The sequence below is a fragment of the Tribolium castaneum genome, chromosome 1 (assembly GCF_031307605.1).
Source record: "Tribolium castaneum strain GA2 chromosome 1, icTriCast1.1, whole genome shotgun sequence".
In the NCBI taxonomy this organism is placed as follows: Eukaryota; Metazoa; Arthropoda; class Insecta; order Coleoptera; family Tenebrionidae; genus Tribolium; species Tribolium castaneum.
Genome location: NC_087394.1, coordinates 1,449,245 through 1,473,405, shown reverse-complemented (window position 1 = coordinate 1,473,405; position 24,161 = coordinate 1,449,245). Strand labels below are relative to the sequence as shown.

General features: G+C 32.1%; 2 protein-coding genes and 1 long non-coding RNA gene across 23 annotated transcripts in view; 1 reads left to right on the top strand and 2 right to left on the bottom strand.

The window, feature by feature from the left end:
* LOC655731 (putative ankyrin repeat protein RF_0381) overlaps positions 1-20,830 on the top strand; it is a 32,199-nt gene extending 11,369 nt beyond the window's left edge. Inside the window, exons 1-11 of one of the 17 annotated variants that reach the window (XR_010336359.1) lie at positions 686-1,437; positions 1,489-1,585; positions 6,785-11,312; positions 11,545-11,689; positions 12,271-12,393; positions 12,561-12,725; positions 12,844-14,173; positions 15,729-17,101; positions 17,570-17,734; positions 17,853-19,182; positions 20,665-20,830. Coding sequence is in view for 4 of the 17 variants with exons in the window: in XM_008194560.3 (XP_008192782.1) it covers positions 12,705-12,725; positions 12,844-14,173; positions 15,729-15,763 (1,386 nt within the window). In the remaining 13 variants the exon portion in view is untranslated. The other 16 variants (XR_010336366.1, XR_010336364.1, XR_010336365.1 and 13 more) reach the window with 16 other exon arrangements.
* LOC135267941 (uncharacterized) lies at positions 2,644-6,788 on the bottom strand. Of its 2 annotated transcripts, none has more exons than XR_010336372.1 (2): positions 3,880-6,788; positions 2,644-2,863 (listed from the first exon to the last, which is right to left on the bottom strand). It is a non-coding gene; the product is annotated as an uncharacterized LOC135267941 (long non-coding RNA). The 2 variants fall into 2 exon arrangements; XR_010336373.1 differs by having other exon boundaries at positions 2,644-2,860.
* A 414-nt stretch (positions 20,831-21,244) lies between the features above and the next one.
* LOC103313627 (cyclic GMP-AMP synthase-like receptor) overlaps positions 21,245-24,161 on the bottom strand; it is a 28,174-nt gene continuing 25,257 nt past the window's right edge. For all 4 annotated transcript variants that reach the window (XM_015984490.2, XM_015984493.2, XM_015984492.2 and 1 more), the window contains 4 exons: positions 22,162-22,293; positions 21,995-22,117; positions 21,754-21,946; positions 21,245-21,705 (listed from right to left, as the gene is read on the bottom strand). In XM_015984490.2, coding sequence (XP_015839976.1) covers positions 21,353-21,705; positions 21,754-21,946; positions 21,995-22,117; positions 22,162-22,293 — 801 coding nt within the window. In that variant the 3' untranslated portion in view covers positions 21,245-21,352. The remainder of the gene's footprint in view (positions 21,706-21,753; positions 21,947-21,994; positions 22,118-22,161; positions 22,294-24,161) is intronic.

The window sequence follows — 24,161 nt, the reverse complement described above, 5'->3', positions numbered from 1 at the left end:
GGCATGTTTTGTAGTTGGGCCATTGCACTCACTGGGACTGCCGAGGTCTTTTTCCCTAGTGTGATGGTAAGTTCCAGAGGGAGACGGAAAGATAGTGATTAAACAAGCAAGTTGCCCGCGATAAGTCCTGGTAATCAACACGTGATTTAATGAAGCAAACCAGCTCACGTCGAGTTTGACACTCACAGTTGATCGCGTTTCTAACTGCCTAAAATAAATGATTTTCGGACCTACATCTAATTTACTACCCGAAATTCTCCTATTAAACTAATCGACGGTTATTTGACAAAATTAATTTTAGCTTCTCCCCCGTTACTTTCAATGCTGAACCCGCTCCGTATTTCCTGATCCCCGTTGGCTAACTGTTACCGACCTGCATCAAAATCCCCTGGATATGCCGGTTCCACCCCGGACGGGTTGTCCGGTTGTGACGGTCCCGGGGAGTCTGTCATGGCGAAAATAAGAAATCCGGCGTCCTCCGCTAAGAGCTAGGTGATAAAAATGGTTCGCCTCCAGAGACCTGGAGTATAAAACCCTGCGGGGAAGATTCACCGGTTGGCGCTCAACCCGTCGAAGACAAAGAAGCTGCCGGTTGGTGAAGGTTCCCCAATTAATGCTCACTAGTAGCTGAACCAATCGCTTCTTTTGGAGCTGGCGCTCGACCCGTCGGAGACAAAGAAGCTGCCAGAGATTTCCGTTCAACCCCAGGAAATTTTCACAACCAATTTCTCCAACCCGTCGGCGAGAGAAATTGATCGGCTTCGCGAGTTAGTTGGCTCAACCCGTCGCAGACAAAGAAGCTCAACAAAAACTCGCGGTTGGTGCGCTCAACCCGTCGAAGACAAAGAAGCTGCACCTCAATTAAATTGGTAACTGAATTAATCCTTTATTTGGAGTTGGCGCTCGACCCGTCGGAGACAAAGAAGCTGCCAAGGATTTACATTGTAATGTACCCATTATAAATATCCCTTTAACGTTATAATTATCATTATCATTAGTAAACATCTTTCATTATCATTAGCAAACGTCTTAAATTTAATTTGTATCATCTACATCCGGCATGTTCAACTTTGTACCTAATTACTTTACTATCTCGAGTTCACTTTTATTTGTACATTCTTCCGCTTATCGCCTTTCATCCCTCTATATATAAGAAATCATTTTTATGTTATAGAGCAGTCAGAATAAGTTAGTTGTTACTGTACGACCTAATGTCAATTCCAAATTCCAAATTTTAATAAATTATAGTAGTAGTTAGAAGTAAAGTGCTGGAGTTTCTCTTTCCCATCACCGGACCATCACAAAATTGGTGTCAGAAGTGGGATCGTAATAGTGCGGTTGGAAAATTTATTTCAAATTCAATTTGAAATTTCAATCAGCAAGTTTGGGAAACTTCGATTTGGGCTATCGTCCATCATCCAGTGGTGCAACATCCAGGTCTTCAAGGTTCGTGTATTCGTGCTACCTGCTGCATCGTCGCTACCATAGGTGACAAACGGCGATATTCAACCCCAGACGTGAAGGTTTTCGAAAATCGTGTGGTCCAGTGTAACATAATGGGATTCCAGCAGTTATCTTCCCTTGTGTAAGTGAATTTATTTGTTTGATGCCAACAACGAGATCTATGTCAAAACACAAAAAGGAAGCTACGACGAATTTAGAAGGAGCTACCGCGTCTAATCCACATTCAATCGGTTCAGAAGAAACTAACACGATTGATTCCGTTACGCCCAATTCGGATCAAAGTAGCCTCAATAATTTAAGTATTCAATCATCTAGTAATTTAATTAACCCTAACTTAAATCTCACCAACATGTCGATTTCACTAGAGTTAGCAGAAAAAATGTTAATTAAGTTTGATGGAACCAAATCAATGTTGTTCGAATTTATAGATAATTGTGATCAAGCTCATAATCTTGTTGGAGTTGCAAATCAACCACTTTTACTTTCAATTATTAAAACCAAATTAACGCATAACGCGAGAACTTTAACACGTAATAGAGAATTTGCAAATTGGAAACAATTAAAGAAACATTTACTAGATTTGTATTCAGATAAACGTACAGTTGGTCAATGGCAATTGGAGTTAAATTCCTGTCGGCAAAATCACAATGAAAGTGTCGTTTCTTTTTCAAATCGTGTAGAAACATGCTACGTAAAATTAATAAATTCGTTAAGTGACAATTTAACTGAAGAAGTACGCAACGGAAACATTGATTTACTGCAAAATGAAGCTTTGAACGTTTTTATCACGGGATTAAATAAAGATTTGTCAATTTTAGTTAAAGCTCAAAAACCGGATACATTAGAAAAAGCAATCTCGATCGCGATTAACGAGGAACAGGAACTTAAATCCAAATACGAAATTCATAAATATCAAAACGTAAATAATAATTCGTCAAGTAGATTTTGTAATTATTGTAACAAATCGGGTCATAATTCATTTAATTGTCGGAACAAAAATCAACAACACAACCAGAACAAAAATTTTAATAATGTTCACCGAATTCAGAATCACACACATATCAATTCTCCAAGTACCAGTAATTCCTCAAAATTTAATCGTAACAATTTCCATAATAATAATTCTTCCTCTAAAATCCAGCCAAGATCTAACAATGATTTTCAAAGAAAATTCTGTAATTACTGCAAGAACAATGGTCATTTAATTAACGAGTGTCGTAAATTACAATATAACCAGTCGCGAAAGGAACAAAATAATAATTCCCGCATTAGATCTTCATCACAGTCCCTACAAAATTCAAACGGCAGTAATTTAAACTGCCCGGGCTCTTCGACGTTGGCGGAGAACTCGAGGACTGCCCACCAAATTTCCGCCGAATTGCAACATTAAACATTGCTGCTGTAACAAGTTATATTCCATTAAACATTGCTCAATTAAAAAATCATCCAGGTAAATTCCTTTTAGATACCGGTGCTGACATTTCGCTTGTAAAAATTTCTCATCTTAAAGGTCAAACTCATTGTTATGAAGACAATCTTATCACTCTGAAGGGTATTGATATAAACGTGACTCAGCATACGAAAACATTGTGCTATACTTATTTAGATTTCTATATCGGCAATCAGAAATTTACACATATTTTTCATGCAGTTCCCGATAATTTTCCGATTCCTTTCGACGGTCTTTTAGGTAACGACTTTTTAAAATCGTTCAACTGCCTAATTGATTATCAAAATGATAAACTATTTATAAATGATAAACATCTAGATATATTCCATTTAGAATATCCCATACGTGCGCAAATTCAACGCGATTACAAATCAAAATTTTCACAATCTAATTCTAATCCTCCATTAAGTCAGAACATTCCTGCTTACAATGAAAAATTTTCTTCAAATAAAATAAAAAACAATCAAACTGATTCAAATGTAAAATTTCAACTAGCTCCTAGAACAGAAACAATTGTAAAAATTAAAGCCATAAACGGAGAAATAAAAGAAGGCATTTGTCCAAATATTGATATACTTGAAGGCGTTTATCTCTGTCCAAGTTTTGTAAAGGTTGACAAAGATAGCAACATAATAACCTCAATTTTAAACACTACCGAAAAAATCGTTAATATTAAAAATATCGAAGTCACATTAGATCCAATCGATTATAGTGAAAATAGTGCGAATATTTCCTCATTACGTACGAGTACCTCTGATAATAATTTCAAATCAGAACGTTTAGAAAAAATTTCAAATTTATTACGAACTGATCATCTAAATTCAGAAGAAAAACAATCTTTACTACAAATTTGTCATGAATTTAATCATATCTTTTATATCGATGGTGACAAACTAACATTTACAGATACAATCGCGCATAATATTCCTACATCATCGAAAGTACCAATTAACGCTAAAACATACCGATTTCCAGAAGTTCATAAAGAAGAAGTCAATAAGCAAATTAATCAAATGCTCGATGAAAATATTATCGAACCATCTAGTTCACCATGGAATTCTCCTATATGGGTTGTACCTAAAAAATCAGACTCTTCCGGAATGAAAAAATGGCGAATAGTTGTCGATTATCGTAAGCTCAATGATATAACTGTCGGTGACTCATATCCGCTTCCTAATATCTCTGAAATTTTGGACCAGTTAGGACATTCAAAATATTTTTCAACAATAGATCTAACATCAGGTTTTCATCAGATAAAAATGTCTACAGAAGATGCTCCTAAAACTGCTTTTTCTACTCACACAGGTCACTATCAATTTAATCGTATGCCATTTGGATTAAAAAATGCACCAGCGACATTTCAACGATTAATGAATAATGTTTTATCTGGAATTCAAAATAACCGTTGTTTTGTTTATTTAGATGACATAGTAATTCATGCAGATACTTTAGAAAATCATAATAAAAAATTAAGAGAGGTATTTCAAAGACTATCAGAACACAATTTAAAAATTCAACTAAACAAATGCGAATTTCTACGTCACGAAGTAATGTATTTAGGACATAAAATCACTGATCAAGGTGTTAAACCTGATCCCAATAAAGTTAAAGCTATTTCAGAGTATCCTATTCTAAAATCACAAAAGCATGTCAAAACATTCCTTGGATTAATCGGATATTACAGAAGGTTTATTCCAAATTTTTCTTTTTTAACACAACCGTTAACCAAATTATTAAGAAAAAACGCAGAATTTATTTGGACTAGTGAACAACAACGCGCATTTGAAAATTTAAAATCAATATTAACCAATGAACCTTTATTGCAGTATCCAGATTTTACACAAACATTTTATTTGACAACGGACGCAAGTAATTTTGCTATCGGGTCAGTTTTGTCGCAAGGTGAACCTCCTAATGATTTACCAATAGCTTACGCTAGTAGAACTTTGAATAGGGCCGAATCAAACTATTCAACGACGGAAAAAGAACTTCTTGCTATTGTTTGGAGTGTAAAACATTTTCGACCGTACCTATATGGTAGAAAATTTAAAATCATAACTGATCATCGTCCATTAACGTGGTTATTTAATGTGAAAGATCCGGGTTCTAGATTAATACGTTGGCGACTAGCATTAGAGGAGTATGATTACGAAATTCTCTACAAACCAGGTAAATTAAATAAAAATGCAGATGCCCTCAGCCGAATTCCTCTAGATAATCTGTGTGTCAATCATTTCCGAACTGAGGACGACGATGAATCATATGCGAATTTCTTAAAAAAAATAAGAACAACTCTTATCACCAATGATAATATTGAAGAAGTTAATGGTAATATTATCGACTCAACCGATAACATCTGTTTATGCATTTCAAAGGATCTCGAATGTAAGGAATTAGTCCAAATACAAATAAAAGAGAAATTTACTAACAGCTATCAAATGTTACAAACAGAAACTTTAAACGTCAACGAAGTAATCAAAATACCAATAAATTCAGCAAATAACAAAAATATTTACTATATGATAACAAAAGAACATTATTGGGAATCTATATCATACGAAGATTTGTTTAATATTTTACAAAAATTAAAAAACCGATTAATTGCTGATAATGTAAAATCCATAAGCTTACCTAAATTAAACTCTTCCTTTGATAAACTCCATTTTCACAAAATTCGTTCAATGATAAGATACATTTTTAGAAAAACTAACATTAAAATTTACATACTTTCAAATGAAATCGTAATTCCGAACACTCAAGAAGAAATTAAGAAGATTTTAACGGAATATCATTCAAATCCTTGTGCTGGACATTCGGGCTTTCATAGAACCTATAATCGAATCAAACAATATTATAAATGGCCACGAATGAAATCTGATATCAAGAATTTTATAAAAACGTGTGAGTCATGTCAAAAAAATAAATTGGTTCGAAAGAAAAGTAAAGAACCAATGGTGATTACAACAACAAGTGAAACTCCTTTTGAACGCATATTTTTGGACATAGTAGGACCGCTACCGTTATCAGAAAATGGTAATAAATTTATTTTGACATTGCAGGATGATCTTTCTAAATATTCTCAAGCTTATGCAATTCCAAATCATGAAGCAGGAACAATTGCTAAAAAATTAGTTCACGACTTTATTTGCAAACACGGTATACCTTCAACAATTGTAACTGATCAAGGAAAAGATTTTACCTCAAATTTATTAAAACAAATTGCAAAACTGTTCAAAATTAAACAGATAAACTGTACGGCATACCATCCCCAATCTAATGGTGCATTGGAAAGAAGTCATCACACTTTAGCTGATTATTTAAAACACTACATTAGAGAAAACCAAACAGACTGGGATGAATGGTTAGATTTTGCAATGTTTTCCTACAACACAACAGTTCATACTTCAACCAAATATACACCTTTTGAATTAATTTTCGGAACTAAAGCAAATTTGCCTACAAGCATAACAAAATCTCCTGAATTTAAGTACACTTACGATGACTACATGGATAACTTAACTTTAAAACTGCAAAAATCTCACGAAATTGCGAGAAAGCACATCTTAGATTCAAAAGAACAATCTAAAAAATATTATGATAAGAACTGTCAAAACCAAAATTTTAAAATTGGTGACAAAGTATTTCTATTAAACGAACAATCAAAATTAAATAGGTCAAGGAAACTTTCTCCAAATTATTCAGGTCCTTATGAAATTACAGAAATTAATTCACCAGTAAATTACACTATTTTGATTAAAAATAAAAAACATAAAGTTCATAGTAATAAATTAAAACTTGCTTATATTTAAGGCATTTTTATACTATTTTTACTTATCAATTTTTATCACTAATTTTCCTTTATTATTCCAGGCAACTCATTCTGTCTATCAGCTTATTAGCAACACTTGAATACGCACAAATCACCGATCAACAACAGTACACCGTAACACCGATTAACCATTTCTCTGGTATATATTTTGAACACATAAATAATGTGAAATTTCAAGAGACACATTGGCAAATAGTATCCTACCTCGATATAAGTTCATTAGAAGATAAGTTATCGTTCATTGATCATGCTTATAATCAAACTTTGCATCTTTGCCAAAGTAATCAACATTCATTAATGGCGTTATGTCAATCATCGTTAAAACTATTAAAACATATAGTACCTTATTTGCATAAATCAGAAGTAGATCTCAAAAATCTTATTAATAATAAGAGAACTAAACGCGCTTGGTTAAATATCGTTGGCGATGCTCTAAAAACTGCTTTTGGTACACTTGATGAAGCAGATGCTAAATATTATAATGGAATTATAAATCAGATAAACAAAAACGAATATAATTTAGGCAAACTTTTAAAACAACAAATAATGGTAGTAAATTCGACAATAGCGAACTTTAACAATACCATCACAGATTTGAATAAGAACTCCAAAATTTTTGAAGAAAATCTTATACAAATAAGTAACTATTCCCGTAAAATAAACAATAGGTATCTTGCATTAGAATTAAAACAAAATTTAGACGAACACTTTTCTTTATTAAATCTAGTTATTACAACATTACAAAACGAAATAACGACCGTTATGGACACGATTTTACTTTCTAGATCAAACATTTTACACCCTTATGTCATAACACCATTTCAATTGATCGAAGAATTGAGTAAAACAATTCCACATTTACCTAGTTCATCTACGTATCCTTTACCAGTTAGCCGCGAAAATGCACACAAATATTTAGAATTACTCACAATCAAATGTTTCTTCACCGACAACAGAATTGGCTATGTTCTATCAATACCTCTTGTAAATCGAAATCAATTTAATCTTTATAAATTAATTCCATTACCGGTTTTAGACAACTCAACCTCTTATTATAAATTTATTTTACCGTCATTCAATTATCTAGCAATCTCCGAAAACCATAATTTGTATTTAGGTTTAAATGAGTTAACTAATTGTCAAAATTTAGATGAATCAACTTTTATTTGTGTAACTTCGGAACCTTTCTACTATACAAATTCTAGACCTATATGTGAAACCGAACTTTTAAAATCTCCTCTCAATATCCCAATAAATTGCAACATAAGAATTATAACCTCTCGCTTAGAAATTTGGCATAAATTGGATAAACCGAATACATGGATTTATATTTTACCCAAAAGAACTGATATCACCTTAAATTGCTTTCAAATGTCACACATAACCCTTTTCTTAGAAAATACTGGAATTTTAAAAATTAACTCAAATTGTAAATTATACACAAGTTCCGCAACTTTCTTAACCGATAAAACAATTCGTAATAGTACACACAATGCTGTTGTACCTCAGTTAAAATTAAATGACGATTGTTGCATTAATTTAACTAAAACAAAAAATTTTTCTTTAAATCTATTACCTATAACACCTACTAATCTTCACATCGACACATTAAAAGAAGCAAGCCATAAATTACAAGATATTGCCAAATCAACAGACGAATTATTATTAAATAAAGATTTAACTTTCTTCCAGGATACTAGTTATACTAATCATATTTTTCTTTTGATTTTCGTAATTTTCATAATATTCTCATTATATTCGCTGTCTAAATATTGTAAGAAACGTCACTCAAATCACTCGATATTTAATCTATGTAAAAAATCATCATCAGCTCCATCTTATAATGTAAAATATGATAGTTCAGCAGGCTCACATTCAGAATCTCATTCATCAGCAGTAGATATAAGTCCGGTTGCGCCAAATACATCGTCATCACTACCAAAATTAAGAACCGATAAATCGTATTCTTAATTTTCTTTTACGGAGGGAGGTGTAATGTACCCATTATAAATATCCCTTTAACGTTATAATTATCATTATCATTAGTAAACATCTTTCATTATCATTAGCAAACGTCTTAAATTTAATTTGTATCATCTACATCCGGCATGTTCAACTTTGTACCTAATTACTTTACTATCTCGAGTTCACTTTTATTTGTACATTCTTCCGCTTATCGCCTTTCATCCCTCTATATATAAGAAATCATTTTTATGTTATAGAGCAGTCAGAATAAGTTAGTTGTTACTGTACGACCTAATGTCAATTCCAAATTCCAAATTTTAATAAATTATAGTAGTAGTTAGAAGTAAAGTGCTGGAGTTTCTCTTTCCCATCACCGGACCATCACAACATTCAGCACCAGGAGTTACTCCAAACAGTCTTTCCGGCCCGTCGGTGGAAAAAATGAGTTTGGAACGCAAAGCTAGTTGGCTCGACCCGTCGAAGACAAAGAAGCTCAACTACAGCAGAGAGAAGTGTAAAACACCCTCTGATTTTCTCATTCCCGGCGGCTACTATTTATAGGGGGTTTGTGACGTCACTGAGACTATGGCCTACGTGACTAACGAGAATCTGTGTTTATTTCGATAAGACTGCATTAATTTCTTCGATACCGTAACCGAATGTTTGCGAATGCCCGTGATTTGTGTAGGCATTGTGACCAAACCTTAAATTTTGTCCCTTGATCGTAAATCAATTAATTGCGACAGTTCCCGATGGAATATTGGGCTCTTTTAATTGTTTTTCGGTAATCTGCCCGTGTCTTATATTGACGTGACTTGGAATTATCTGTTACAAAAAGTTTGTGTGTGTAATTCCATTTCAAATTGGCAATGTTTGATATATGAATGTGGATGGATTCATATACTGATTTTCCACGCTCGGATTTATGTGGTCAAGAATTTAAAATGGTCTCCTGTGTGTTTGATTAAAGTGCTGTTTTCCTTGGGTTGAAATTTAAAGAAATTAGCGTTTATTTTACGGATAAAACAGTAGACTAATTGCACATCTGGCGTTAGTTTTCTCCCCTTGGAATTCGAGGAATGTGGAGTGTTTTCAGGCCCTCGCTACCTGCTCTTTTGTTCTATTTCCGGTGACTGGGTGATATCGTCTCTTCGAGGGTCGAAAAGTGCTGCAAAAAGCTTCTCGAACTCGCATTTAGCCGTTACAATTTTATTTAGATTTTTCTCTTTTCCTCCTTTTTGTTATATATAACAATCAACTAATTAAATTCATAAGTCAATTTATGGTTGTGCTACTGGTTGCCTGTCTATAGCCCCTGGATGGTCTCACAAAGAATAAGTAATTTGCGTTATTTATTTCGAACCACGATATAGAGACAGACAGGTAAACCAACTCGCTATTATAATTGATTCTAACGCTGGAGCAAGTTGATAGATGGCAGCACGGTAGACTGGGACTGTCACAATTTCACAAATTTTCTTTGTTTTTTATAAAAAAATGATGCGAAATTAAAAAATGTTATCTCAGCACCCAAGTTAGTCATCTTGTAACAACTTCTGCTTTTTTCGCGCTGAAATAATAATATTTTCTGAATAGTTCTAAACTTCGGTTCGATGCATTTTCGGCCGCGAAAGACATCGAAACATTGCAGTCAGAATAAATGCTTTCCAGAAAAAAAACTCCACTACCATTCGGTGCGGGCATCCTTCAGGTATTAATTGTTCTTCATAAATGTCGTATTTTTAACAACGTGATGCGTGTATCTTTTTTCTTGTAAACATTGTGACAGTCCCAGTCTACGCTGGTGCCATCTGTCAGATAAAATAAAAGCTCCAACTTGCTCCACATTTTGGTTTGCGCCCGACAATGGAAAATAAGGGAAGTTGGTTCACCAGGACTATCTATACATGGTGTTTCGAACTTAATCTTTCGATAAAATGAACTTTCGGTCGTACCGACGGGGGTGCGCAACACTCACTTGTGTTCTGTCAATTGTCGAAACTAGAAAACCACCATGTATAGATATTCCTGGTGAACCAACTTCCCTTATTTTCCATTGTCGGGCGCAAACCAAAATGTGGAGCAAGTTGGAGCTTTTATTTTATCTGACAGATGGCACCAGCGTAGACTGGGACTGTCACATTGTTTACAAGAAAAAAGATATACGCATCACGTTGTTAAAAATACGACATTTATGAAGAACAATTAATACCTGAAGGATGCCCGCACCGAATGGTAGTGGAGTTTTTTTTCTGGAAAGCATTTATTCTGACTTCAATGTTTCGATGTCTTTCGCGGCCGAAAATGCATCGAACCGAAGTTTAGAACTATTCAGAAAATATTATTATTTCAGCGCGAAAAAAGTAGAAGTTGTTACAAGATGACTAATTTGGATGCTGAGATAACAGTTTTTAATTTCGCATCATTTTTTTATAAAAAACAAAGAAAATTTGTGAAATTGTGACAGTCTACCGTGCGGCCATCTATCAACTTGCTCCAGCGTTAGAATCAATTATAATAGCGAGTTGGTTTACCTGTCTGTCTCTATATCGTGTAGAAAACAAAGGAATCGAGTGTGGTAGCGTGAAGACGCAGAAAAATTTGGTGAGTTGATCTCACAGAGTATTTATCGTTAATAATTTATCTTAAGTACAATTGATCAATGCAAGACTTTCTAATTACGTGATAATATGGGTTATAACGCTTTTCAATGTCTCGGTCTTGCCACGTGGTTGTGATGAGAGTGAGGTTAGGCTGGGCTGGCCCTCCGCCCTTCCTATTGCACAAACCTCGACTCTGTAAATAGAATTGATGTGATTGGTTGGCTCTCCACCAGGTCTTAGTGATATTTGGCCTTCCAGCCGATTTCTCCGTGGTACTCCGGGAGTAAGAAAATCAAAAGATCCAACGGAAAAAATACAGGAAATATAGCCGATCATTAGATTCGACTTGCCCTGAATCTAGTGGATTTAACGTTGAAGGTTGGTATAACTAGGAATTACCTTTCTTACACCAGACTCCCACCCACCCATTCTGTGGTGTTCACAACAGTGGCGGAACTAGCTCCTAATTTTTGGGTGGGCCAACAAAATTTTTTGTTTTTGCACATAACACCTAATATCAGTAATAAATAAACTAGTTTTTTTCCCTTAACGACACTGTCTAGATTTCACTTAATTTTCCATGTTGCCAAACTAATAAAATGATCAAAAAATGTTATACTAAATTTTAAGAAAAATCTGCAAACGCATGAAAAATAATATCAAATGTGTTTTCTATAAAACTTTTTATTTTATCGTTTATAGAGTTGTACCAGTTTTGTATCTTCCAGCAAAAATTTTCACGCTTACAAACGGTTACACTCAAAATGCGTACTTACATCCTTAACTTTTTTGAGCAGTTTCGTTTTAGACTCAACATTTTAATATATTTGTACCTGTAGATTGAATCCTCATTCGCTTATAATGCTATTAATTTTCATCAACTAGTAAATTGTTAATAAATATTAAATAACAAGTTAGATTAAATTATAATTACTCACAATGTAACAAAATTTCTCTAGAGATTTTTTAGGTGGGCACTGGACCACCCGGACCCACCTTTAGTTCCGCCACTGGTTCACAACAACATTTTGCTGAGTTAAATTCAGAGAAGAGAAAGCAAAAATACACACTGGGGTTCTGTGGTGAGTTGAATAGTTTTTCAATTTTATTTTTGTCTCATTGAAAAATTGATTGTTCTACTGAGTGGTCTTCATTAACAAACTAGTTTATTAAATAACTATTAATGTTCACAGAAATTACTTGTTTTACTAAACAATGACGCACTACTGAAGTGTTTTTGTGGTTGCAGAATTTAGAATACTTCAGGTTCTGCTGTTGATTTGTCTCAGTTTGCACTGATTGCAGTTTCTTGCAGTCAAAACAAAATTCCATTAAACAGCCGACGTTATCGTTTTTTGTCACTTCCTTTGTGCGCTGAAAAAGGAAACGTGCAATGGCTTGGGCAACAATTAAGGTAATGTAAATTTATTTCAATTGCGTATCAACTTTTTCGTGTTTTTCGCTCGATTTCGAATTCATAATTGCGTGTTTTTTGAGTGAATGAACTTCTAAAAGTTTGTTATTGCTTGTAGGAAACGGATGCATTCATTGATGCGATTGAAAAGGGCGATTTAAGTGGAGTTCGGAGTTACGTATCGAAAAAGATTAACTTAAATTTCATTTATGATAAGAAACATTATAATGATATGTATGTGACACCACTTTTGGTCGCTATAAATGCGAAAAAAATCGATGTAATAGAGTATTTAATAGAAAACGGTGCCGAGGTTAATTACAAAACTAGTTACGAATGTGCACCTTTACACTATGCAATTTACAACAAGTGTCCACTAGATATTGTAAAGCTGCTTGTAAATAAGGATGCAGATGTAAATTTACTTGCAAGATATAGTTGTTATTTGGAAAATATAAAATACACACCAATTTCGGTATCCATTATGGAAAATTATTTTGAAGCTGCTAAACTTCTAATTAGTTCAGGAGCTGACATGTGTTTAAAGAATTCTGATGGAACAACTGCTGTAACCCTTGCTCAAAAATATAATCAAACAGAAATATTGGATTATTATTTTACACCTCTTGGATACGCAATTTTTACCAAAAAAATAGATCAAGCCCGAAAACTTTTAGAAGATGGTGCTGATGCCTGTAACAAGGGTGCAAGTAAGAAAACCCCTCTTGTGCTAGCTGTTGAACAGGGTAATTTAGAAGCAGTCAAACTTTTATTCGAATTTGGAGCATCTTTAACGATGAAAAATGCTTTATTGGAGGCCATAAATGTGGGTAATGTGGAGATAATTAATTTTTTCATTGAAAATAATGTTGCAATTAATTGCAAATATCGAGACGGAATCACACCTCTAATCAGAGCTGTACAGAAGGGAAATTTCAAAGTGGTCAAGATTTTAGTCGAAAGTGGTGCCGACGTCAACTTTACAGATGTTCAAGGTTTTTATCCACTGTTTGACTCCTTAAAGCTTGACGACTGCGAAATTGCCAAGTATTTAATAAGCAAGGGAGCGAAAATGGATTGCAAATGTCTGATGCAAGATCATTTTCAATGTGTCAAGAATCTAATGAAGATGGAAGTTGAACTGAAGAGCGTTGTTTTGGGCAATTTCGACACTTGTACTTTGCTCAAAGCTGTTGAAACTGGAAATCCACTTTTTGTCAAGTATCTTTTGGAACAAGGATTTTCTACAGAGTTGTACGATAAAAATGGAAAGAGTCCTCTTGCAGTAGCTGCAAAAAATCGCAGTTTCACAATTGTTGCGATTTTAATCTATGCTGGTGCTGATGTTGATTCAGCCAAAGAAGAATTGGAGGAATTTGCCAATGAAAATGACGACTTTTATCTTTATTATCAGGATTTGAAACCAAGGACTAAACCCAAATCTCAAGGTAAATATATAATATAATATATAATATCATACGAATGTTAAACAAAAAACATGAGTAGAATGAATGAAAAAATTTTTAGAAGAGTTCGCTCAATTCAATGTGTAGAAAAAATTATTCGGGAAAATAACACAATGCTTATACAAAAATTAGCTCTTTATACACCAGAAGATTAAGAATATGTAAATAGAATAAGCTTGGATAAATAAAAATTCTGTGTCCATAAATTTTATAATGAATTTTTTATCGTAATCTAAATAAGGAAAACATAATAACCTTGCAAGTGAAGATAATGTTGCTAAATTTTGGAAAAATATTTGGTCTAATAAAAAAGATTTTAACTTGTTTTGTGTTAAAAAAGTTTAATATTTTTATTATAAATAAAAGTGACAAATTTAGGTGATTTCTATATTTCTCAGAAAGTTAAAGGAATATACAGGGTGTGCCGTCTAAACCCCACATTTGAAGTATTGGTAGTTCTAATAATGATAGTCATCTGAAAGTTTGTATACGACTATAATCTCTTAGGTCCTGTTCAATGAAAATATTTTCGTGGTGGTGACACTTCCGGTTATACCGGAAGTCGCTATCAACTTTCTTATTTTAAATGGAAAACTACATTTTTTAATGCGTTTTTGGATTACTAAAGTTATTTTAACGCAGTTTTTATAAGCTTTCCCTATACCTAAATTTAGCCATTTACGAAACATTTAGGGTTTTAATTTTCTTTTGAATTTGCACCTTCCACTTCAAAAATCGATAACACTGCCATTTTTAAAAATTTGGTAATATTTTTTAGTTCACTTAAAAGAGGAAGCCTAGATCTTTTCTTTGGTGTTTAAAAATTTCAAAAAAACAATAACAAACCCCTGCCATGCAAAAATAGCTGTGGTTAGTAGGAAATTTTTTACAATGTCAAAAAAACCAACATGACTTGAAAATTATCACAGATAGGTATAGGGAATGCTAATACAGATCGAACAAAATTCTCCTCCATCTAGTAATATAAAAATTGGAACATTTCATTTAAAAAAATTAAGTTTTGGGTACTTGAAGTTGTTCAAACCTAACGTTAAAATTTTTGTGTTTTTATAACTTCTTTTCCAATTCTGGACACATTGGAGAATTGATATAGACTTTCACTTTTAATTCTCCAAATTTAATTTCGAAATCTCGAAAACTAACAGAGTTACTGGTTTTTTAAGTGACAGGTGCAAATCCAAAAATTTTTAAAAAATCTTAAATATCTCGAAAACGGTTAAACTTAGGAATAGGGAAAGCTGATAAAAGCGGCCTTAAAATAACTCAACTAATCTAAAAACGTAGTGAAAAACATAACTTTTCATTTAAAATAACAAAGTTGATAGCGACTTCCGGTATAACCGGAAATGCCGCCATCTTAAGAATATTTTCATTGAGCAGAACTCAACGGATTATAGCTGAGCATCAACTTACAAATAAATATCTTTATTAGAACTTTCAACAGTTCTAATATGGGTTTTAGGCGGAACATCCTGTATAATGTTTTTATTTTTATGATATAATCCACCATTTTCAGGTCTTGGTGAGGGACTTCACGAAGCTGCAGATTAAACAGTGGGCTTTATACGAAGATAATATTACTTTAAACGTTTTCGAGTTTATTGTTCTTTAATTTTTTTAATGAGAAAACCATTTTCATTTTGTATTACCTACACATTAACAATAAATATTCATTAAGCAGTCTTAGAATTATTAAAACCCACACCTTAAGTCTTTAGGTACAAATTTTTCAAATTAATAAAAAAAATTCACGACATTTCTTTATTCCAATCGCACTTTTTTCACATTTGGAATTTTCCAAATCAAATTCGTTTCACTAACGAGAAATAATTTCACTTAATTTCGCAAAAATTCTGAGCTTAAAAGAATGCAATTTTCAAAAATTCGTCGTGTTGTAACAAAATCTCGTAAAAAAAGTATTCTCGTTCAAAAAACTAGCTTATCACTTAAGAGAGTCAAAAAACCGGCAAAACAAATTCTTTGCTTAAAAATAAGATAAATCTAACAAAAGCGACCAAAGTAATTTCACTTCCACCTTAATTTGTATTTTTTTAGGCCGGTCTTAGCAAATTTATGTGAAATATGGTAGTTTTCCACGAAATTAAATGATTTTTCCGTCTCTTTTGGTCAAAATACGTGATTTTTTGACTCAAAAACAAATATAACGTCACGAAAAAAAAACAATTTTTAATTTACACTTATCTTTTGGTTTGTGAAGTGTAACAAATTTATACGAAATAAATAATTTGGTTGTAAGTCTTACTAGAATGCTCGAAAAAAACTAGTTTTGTTATTTTAATATATATAGATATTCTCAGTCGTTTTTGAGCAAAGTTTCGAGTGAAAAAATGAGTTTTTAGTTTAAGAATGTGCTCAAGCATTTGAAAAAGGCAAGGAAATTCTGCAAGTAGGTAAGTGAGTTTTTGAAGTTTGTCTTACTTACCTTATTTTTTAAACTTTTTCGGATAGGTATTTTTTTCCAAGTTTTCTGAAAATAGAAATATACATTATTCATCCATTTCTATATGGTCTATGAAACAAACAAATGTTCGTTCTTTACAAAACTACTTTTTCGGTCTGACTGTTGTAAGAGGTAAATTTATGTGATATTATGATTATTGTTCTTTGACCGCGTTCGTTATAAATAGCGTCCGTTGTAGGGAGGTTGTCTTATATATTTTTTTGTTTTTGTTACGTTCCTACAACAATGTTCGTTGTGCAAAGGTGTCCGCTATTAATCCATTTATTGTTTTATCTTATCTTTGTTATCCTATGATACTCAAGTGCTTATTTATTTTCGTTTAAAAACACTTAGTAAATTTATATTAGTGAGTTTCGACAAAAGCAGTATAGAAGAAATTTACAATGCCTAATAACATGATTTCTGAGGTAAGTTCTTCTCTGCTAATGAAATTTTTGCTTAGGAAAAGTTTTGTACTGTGTGTGAATTTCAAATTTAGATTTTCAACTTGAGTAAAGTAAAGTGGTGACAGTTATTTTGATCAAGTGTGATTGTTTTGAAATTTTCCAACTATTGTTTGTAGGAAAAAAAGGCATTAATTGCTGGAATCAGAAGAGATTTAAATGAAGTTGAAAGATATGTCTCACATAAGTACGATTTAAGTTTCACTGAATCTCATACAATTAACACCCCACTGATAATTGCTATAGTTGAAAACAAATTTGATGTGGGAGCTGATATTATATCACTGGCTATCGCTCGTTCGTGCTTTAAACAGTTTCGTTTATTAATCGCCTTCATTAACAAACTAGTTTATTAAATAACTATTAATGTTCACAGAAATTACTTGTTTTACTAAACAATGACGCACTACTGAAGTGTTTTTGTGGTTGCAGAATTTAGAATACTTCAGGTTCTGCTGTTGATTTGTCTCAGTTTGCACTGATTGCAGTTTCTTGCAGTCAAAACAAAATTCCATTAAACAGCCGACGTTATCGTTTTTTGTCACTTCCTTTGTGCGCTGAAAAAGGAAACGTGCAATGGCTAGGGCAACAATTAAGGTAATGTAAATTTATTTCAATTGCGTATCAACTTTTTCGTGTTTTTCGCTCGATTTCGAATTCATAATTGCGTGTTTTTTGAGTGAATGAACTTCTAAAAGTTTGTTATTGCTTGTAGGAAACGGATGCATTCATTGATGCGATTGAAAAGGGCGATTTAAGTGGAGTTCGGAGTTACGTATGGGAAAAGCTTAACTTAAATTTCACTTATATGGGGAAAAAATATGATCATATGTATTTGCCGCCACTTATGATTGCTATAAATGCGAAAAAAATCGATGTAATAGAGTATTTAATAGAAAACGGTGCCGAGGTTAATTACACAACTAGAGGCGAATGTGCACCTTTACACTATGCAATTTACATAAAGTGTCCACTAGATATTGTAAAGCTGCTTGTAAATAAGGATGCAGATGTAAATTTACTTGTAAGATATGATTATTGTTTGGAAAATATAAAATACACACCAATTTCGGTATCCATTATGAAAAATTATTTTGAAGCTACTAAACTTCTAATTAGTTCAGGAGCTGACATGTGTTTAAAGAATTCTGATGGAACAACTGCTCTAACCCTTGCTCAAAAATATAGTCAAACAGAAACATTGGATTATTATTTTACACCTCTTGGATACGCAATTTTTACCAAAAAAATAGATCAAGCCCGAAAACTTTTAGAAGATGGTGCTGATGTCTGTAACAAGGGTGCAAGTAAGAAAACCCCTCTTGTGCTAGCTGTTGAACAGGGTAATTTAGAAGCAGTCAAACTTTTATTCGAATTTAGAGCAGCTTTAACGATGCAAAATGCTTTATTGGAGGCCATAAATGTGGGTAATGTGGAGATAATTAATTTTTTCATTGAAAATAATGTTGCAATTAATTGCAAATATCGAGACGGAATCACACCTCTAATCAGAGCTGTACAGAAGAGAAATTTCGAAGTGGTCAAGATTTTAGTCGAAAGTGGTGCCGACGTCAACTTTACAAATGCTCAAGGTTTTTATCCACTGTTTGACGCCTTGAAGCTTGACGACTGCGAAATTGCCAAGTATTTAATAAGCAAGGGAGCGAAAATGGATTGCAAATGTCTGATGCAAGATCATTTTCAATGTCTCAAGAATCTAATGAAGATGGAAGTTGAACTGAAGAGCGTTGTTTTGGGCAATTTCGACACTTGTACTTTGCTCAAAGCTGTTGAAACTGGAAATCCACTTTTTGTCAAGTATCTTTTGGAACAAGGATTTTCTACAAAGTTGTATGATAAAAATGGAAAGAGTCCTCTTGCAGTAGCTGCAAAAAATCGCAGTTTCTCAATTGTTGCGATTTTAATCGATGCTGGTGCTGATGTTGATTCAGCCAAAGAAGAATTGGAGGAATTTGCCAATGAAAATGACGACTTTTATTTTTATTATCAGGATTTGAAACCAAGGACTAAACCCAAATCTCAAGGTAAATATATAATATAATATATAATATCAAACGAATGTTAAACAAAAAACATGAGTAGAATGAATGAAAAAAATATTAGAAAAGAGTTCGCTCAATTCAATGTGTAGAAAAAAATATTCGGGAAAATAACTCAACTCAGGAGATTAAGAATATGTAAATAGAATAAGCTTGGATAAATAAAAATTCTGTGTCCATAAATTTTATAATGAATTTTTTATCGTAATCTAAATAAGGAAAACATAATCACCTTGCAAGTGAAGATAATGTTGCTAAATTTTGGAAAAATATTTGGTCTCATAAAAAAGATTTTAACTTGTTTTGTGTTAAAAAAGTTTAATATTTTTATTATAAGTAAAAGTGACAAATTTAGGTGATTTCTATATTTCTCAAAAAGTTAAAGGAATATACAGGGTGTGCCGTCTAAACCCCACATTTGAAGTATTGGTAGTTCTAATAATGATAGTCATCTGAAAGTTTGTATACGACTATAATCTCTTAGGTCCTGTTCAATGAAAATATTTTCATGGTGATGACACTTCCGGTTATACCGGAAGTCGCTATCAACTTTCTTATTTTAAATGGAAAACTACATTTTTTAATGCGTTTTTGGATTACTAGAGTTATTTTAACGCAGTTTTTATAAGCTTTCCCTATACCTAAATTTAGCCATTTACGAAATATTTAGGGTTTTAATTTTCTTTTGAATTTGCACCTTCCACTTCAAAAATCGATAACACTGCCATTTTTAAAAATTTGGTAATATTTTTTAGCCCACTTAAAAGAGGAAGCCTAGATTTTTTCTTTGGTGTTTTAAAATTTCTAAAAAACAATAACAAACCCCTGCCATGCAAAAATAGCTGTGGTCAGTAGGAAATTTTCTACAATGTCAAAAAAACCAACATGACTTGAAAATTATCACAGATGGGTATAGGGAGTGCTAATGCAGATCGAACAAAATTCTCCTCCATCTAGTAATATAAAAATTGGAACATTTCATTTAAAAAAATTAAGTTTTGGGTTCAAACCTAACTTTAAAATTTTTGCGTTTTTATAACTTCTTTTCCAATTCTGGACACATTGGAGAATTGATATAGACTTTCACTTTTAATTCTCCAAATTTAATTTCGAAATCTCAAAAACTAACAGAGTTACTGATTTTTTAAGTGACAGGTGCAAATCCAAAAATTTTCAAAAAATCTTAAATATCTCGAAAACGGTTAAACTTAGGTATAGGGAAAGTTGATAAAAACGGCCTTAAAATAACTCAACTAATCTAAAAACGTAGTGAAAAACATAACTTTTCATTTAAAATAACAAAGTTGATAGCGACTTCCGGTATAACCGGAAATGCCGCCATCTTAAGAATATTTTCAACTTACAAATAAATATCTTTATTAGAACTTTCAACAGTTCTAATTTGGGGTTTAGGCGGAACATCCTGTATAATGTTTTTATTTTCATGATATAATCCACCATTTTCAGGTCTTGGTGAGGGACTTCACGAAGCTGCAGATTAAACAGTGGGCTTTATACGAAGACAATATTACTTTAAACGTTTTCGAGTTTTTTGTTCTTTAATTTTTTTAATTAGAAAACCATATTCATTTTGTATTACCTACACATTAACAATAAATATTCATTAAGCAGTCTTAGAATTATTAAAACCCACACCTTAAGTCTTTAGGTACAAATTTTTCAAATTAATAAAAAAAATTCACATTTCTTTATTCCAATCGCACATTTTTCACATTTGGAATTTTCCAAATCAAATTCGTTTCACTAACGAGAAATAATTTCATTTAATTTCGCAAAAATTCTGAGCTTAAAAGAATGCAATTTTCAAAAATTCGTCGTGTTGTAAAAAAAAATCGTAAAAAAAGTATTCTTTGTTTTAAGAGAACAAATGTGAGTTTAGCTTAAAAATGTGCTCAAGGATTTGAAAAAGGCAAGGTAGATAAATGAGTTTTTTAAGTTTATCTTACCTTAAATTTGTTTATGAATAATTTTTTACTTACCTGAATTGTATCAGAATAACTGTAGCTGGGAATAAAATAAAATAAAGTACAAAAAAAATAATTTATTAAAGCTGTTTTCCTAATGTCAGCCCTCTTTATCAATACAATTTGCCTAGACTTGAGAGAACGATAAAATAACACTTTTTTTTTCTAAATCACCTCGTAAGTTCGACTGTATCACTAGTTACATTCGTTTCAAAATCTTCAACAGTTATTTTCGCCAACAAGCGGTCGATTTTTGACTCAATCCTCCTCATAATTCGTTCATCTTGCGTTTTCTTCTTCTCCAAATCTTCCCCCAAACGTTCCAGCAAACCCACAACCTTCCTCTGATCTGAGGCCAATTGAAGGCACAAATTTTCCAATTTTGCAAAATCAGACGTTTCCGAATCGTCAGAATTTGACGAAACTTGTGCCAGATTTTTGTCAGATTCCATTCGTTTGAGCAGCTTTTTACCAACACTCACTTCTTGTTTAAAACTGTCCAAGTCAAACTCGTGGGGCTTTACTGAAGCAGAAGCAATCAAAAGATTAGTTGTTTGAATCAAACACTTACAGAAATAATTAACAATGTCGTAAAAACCCGAGTTTGAGCTACAAATTCGCTCGATGTGGTCGCCAATATTCCGGACTTTATTTGCGATACAAACAGCAGTTTCTTCTCTCAAATCTTCGATCAGATTGTGTTTTTCGTGCCAATAGTTCGGGATGTTGCGCCGTTTTATATACTCACCGTATTTTCTCAACATCTTTGAAATAAAAAGTCAAAACAACTATAAAATAAGAAAAAAACATACAGTCATAAACACGAAACTTAACGACTGTTCCCAGAAATTTTTATCGAAATTTTCCAGTTCCCACATAAAGACAGTCTTGATAAAATAGCTGGCAATGTTATGGTCATGTCGGTCCCGTATTTTCTAATAAAAAAAATAAATTACAGCCACAAACTCACAAAAAATACCTTGATTAGTCTAATGCTCGACTTCATGTTTTTGTAATTATGGAGTAATTCTCGCTCTTGTTCTTGGAAGCTCAGTCTCCAGTTGTAAACGTCCAAATCGTTCGGACTTTTCGGGACAACGAAAAAAGTTTTCTACGAGAAATGGTTATTTAGCACAAGTGCACTCAAATCGAAAAACGTAATAATTAAATGAATTATTTAAGTTAGAAATATTGGGATAAATTATTGAATTATCAAGGATTATTTGTAAGTTGATCGATTTTTTTTTGAAATTACGATAAATGTCTTAGAACAATCGGAATACTTAATTTTGGAATTACGATAACAAAGTAATTACGGAATTAAATTAATTAAATAAATTGACAGTTGAAATTACTTGGGACTATAATTGGAAAAATTACGTTAAATTAAGTTTTTTAATTTAATTGATTAATTAATTAATTTGATATTATTGGAATTAATCTTGAATTAACATAGATTACTGGATATGCTGGAGTTTTGGTGGATTTTTTTGGAATTACAGCTGGGATTATTTATGAATTATTATTTACTAGAATTCTTTTTGGAATTATCTGAAATTACTTGGAATAAAAATTGAGTTAAGATCCTTAGAACTATCAAAATTAATTAATTGGAAATTACAAAAACTAATTTGGCATTATGCCAATTAAATTAGAATTACAGGAATTAATTTAAAATTACTAGAATTAATATGGATTCTAGGAATTACGGGAATTGTAGTGCATTTTTTCTGGAATTACTGTAATTACAGCTGGAATTACTTGTGAATTACTTTGATTCTTTTTTGAATTACTAGAATTCTCATTGCATGAGCTGGAATTTGTTTTGGAATAGGAATTACGTTAACTTTTTTGGAACCATCGGAGTTGGAGTTGGAGTTACAGAAAATATTTTGTAATTACGGAAATTAAGTTACTTAAATGGAATGATAGCTAAAATTATTTGTGAATTGTTTTAGGAATTACAGATTTTTTTTGAAGTATTTGAGACTAAACTTGGAATTAATTAATTAAAATAACAGGAACTAATTTAATAATTACGGTCTTTTTAACTTAATTCTCGTAATTCCAACTTAATTTTTGTAATTTTAAATTAATTGATTCCAAAAGTTTTAAGCAATTCAACGTAATCAAATATTATTGGAATTAATATTAAGTTAACATAAATTTTGGTGGAATTTTGTTTTGGAATTACAGCTGGAATTATCCAAAATTACTTTGAACAGAAATTGCCTTAAGTTTCTTGGTACTATCGGAATTAATTAATTTGGAATTACAAGAATTATTTTGGAATTACAAAAACTAAGTTGTAATTATGGCAATTAAGTTATAATTAGACGAATTAATTTGAAATAATTTGAATTAATCTTGAATTAACATGGATCATACTGATTATGGGAATTACTGGAATTTTGGTGCATTTTTTGTCGTTACTGTAATTTCAGCTGAAATTATTTGTCGATTGCTAGAATTCTTTCTAGAATTACTAGAATTATCATTGTAATTGAAGGAATTCTTTTTGGAATCATCTGAGATTACTTGGAACAAAAATTACTTAAAATTTCTTGTAACTATCGGAATTAATTAATTAATTAATCAAATTAATTCCTGTTATTTTTAACAGAAATTAATTTAATGTTATTGGAATTAATTTTGAATTAACATAGATTATTGAATACACTGGAATTATAGTGATTTTTTTGGAATTACAGCTGGGATTATTTATGAATTATTATTTACTAAAATTCTTTTTGGAATTATCTGAAATTACTTGGAATAGAAATTGAGTGAAGTTCCCTAGAACTATCAAAATTAATTAATTGGGAATTACAAAAACTAATTTGGCATTATGCCAATTAAATTGGAATTACAGGAATTAATTTAAAATTACTAGAATTAATATGGATCCTAGCAATTACGGGAATTGTAGTGCATTTTTTCTGGAATTACTGTAATTACAGCTGGAATTACTTGGAATTA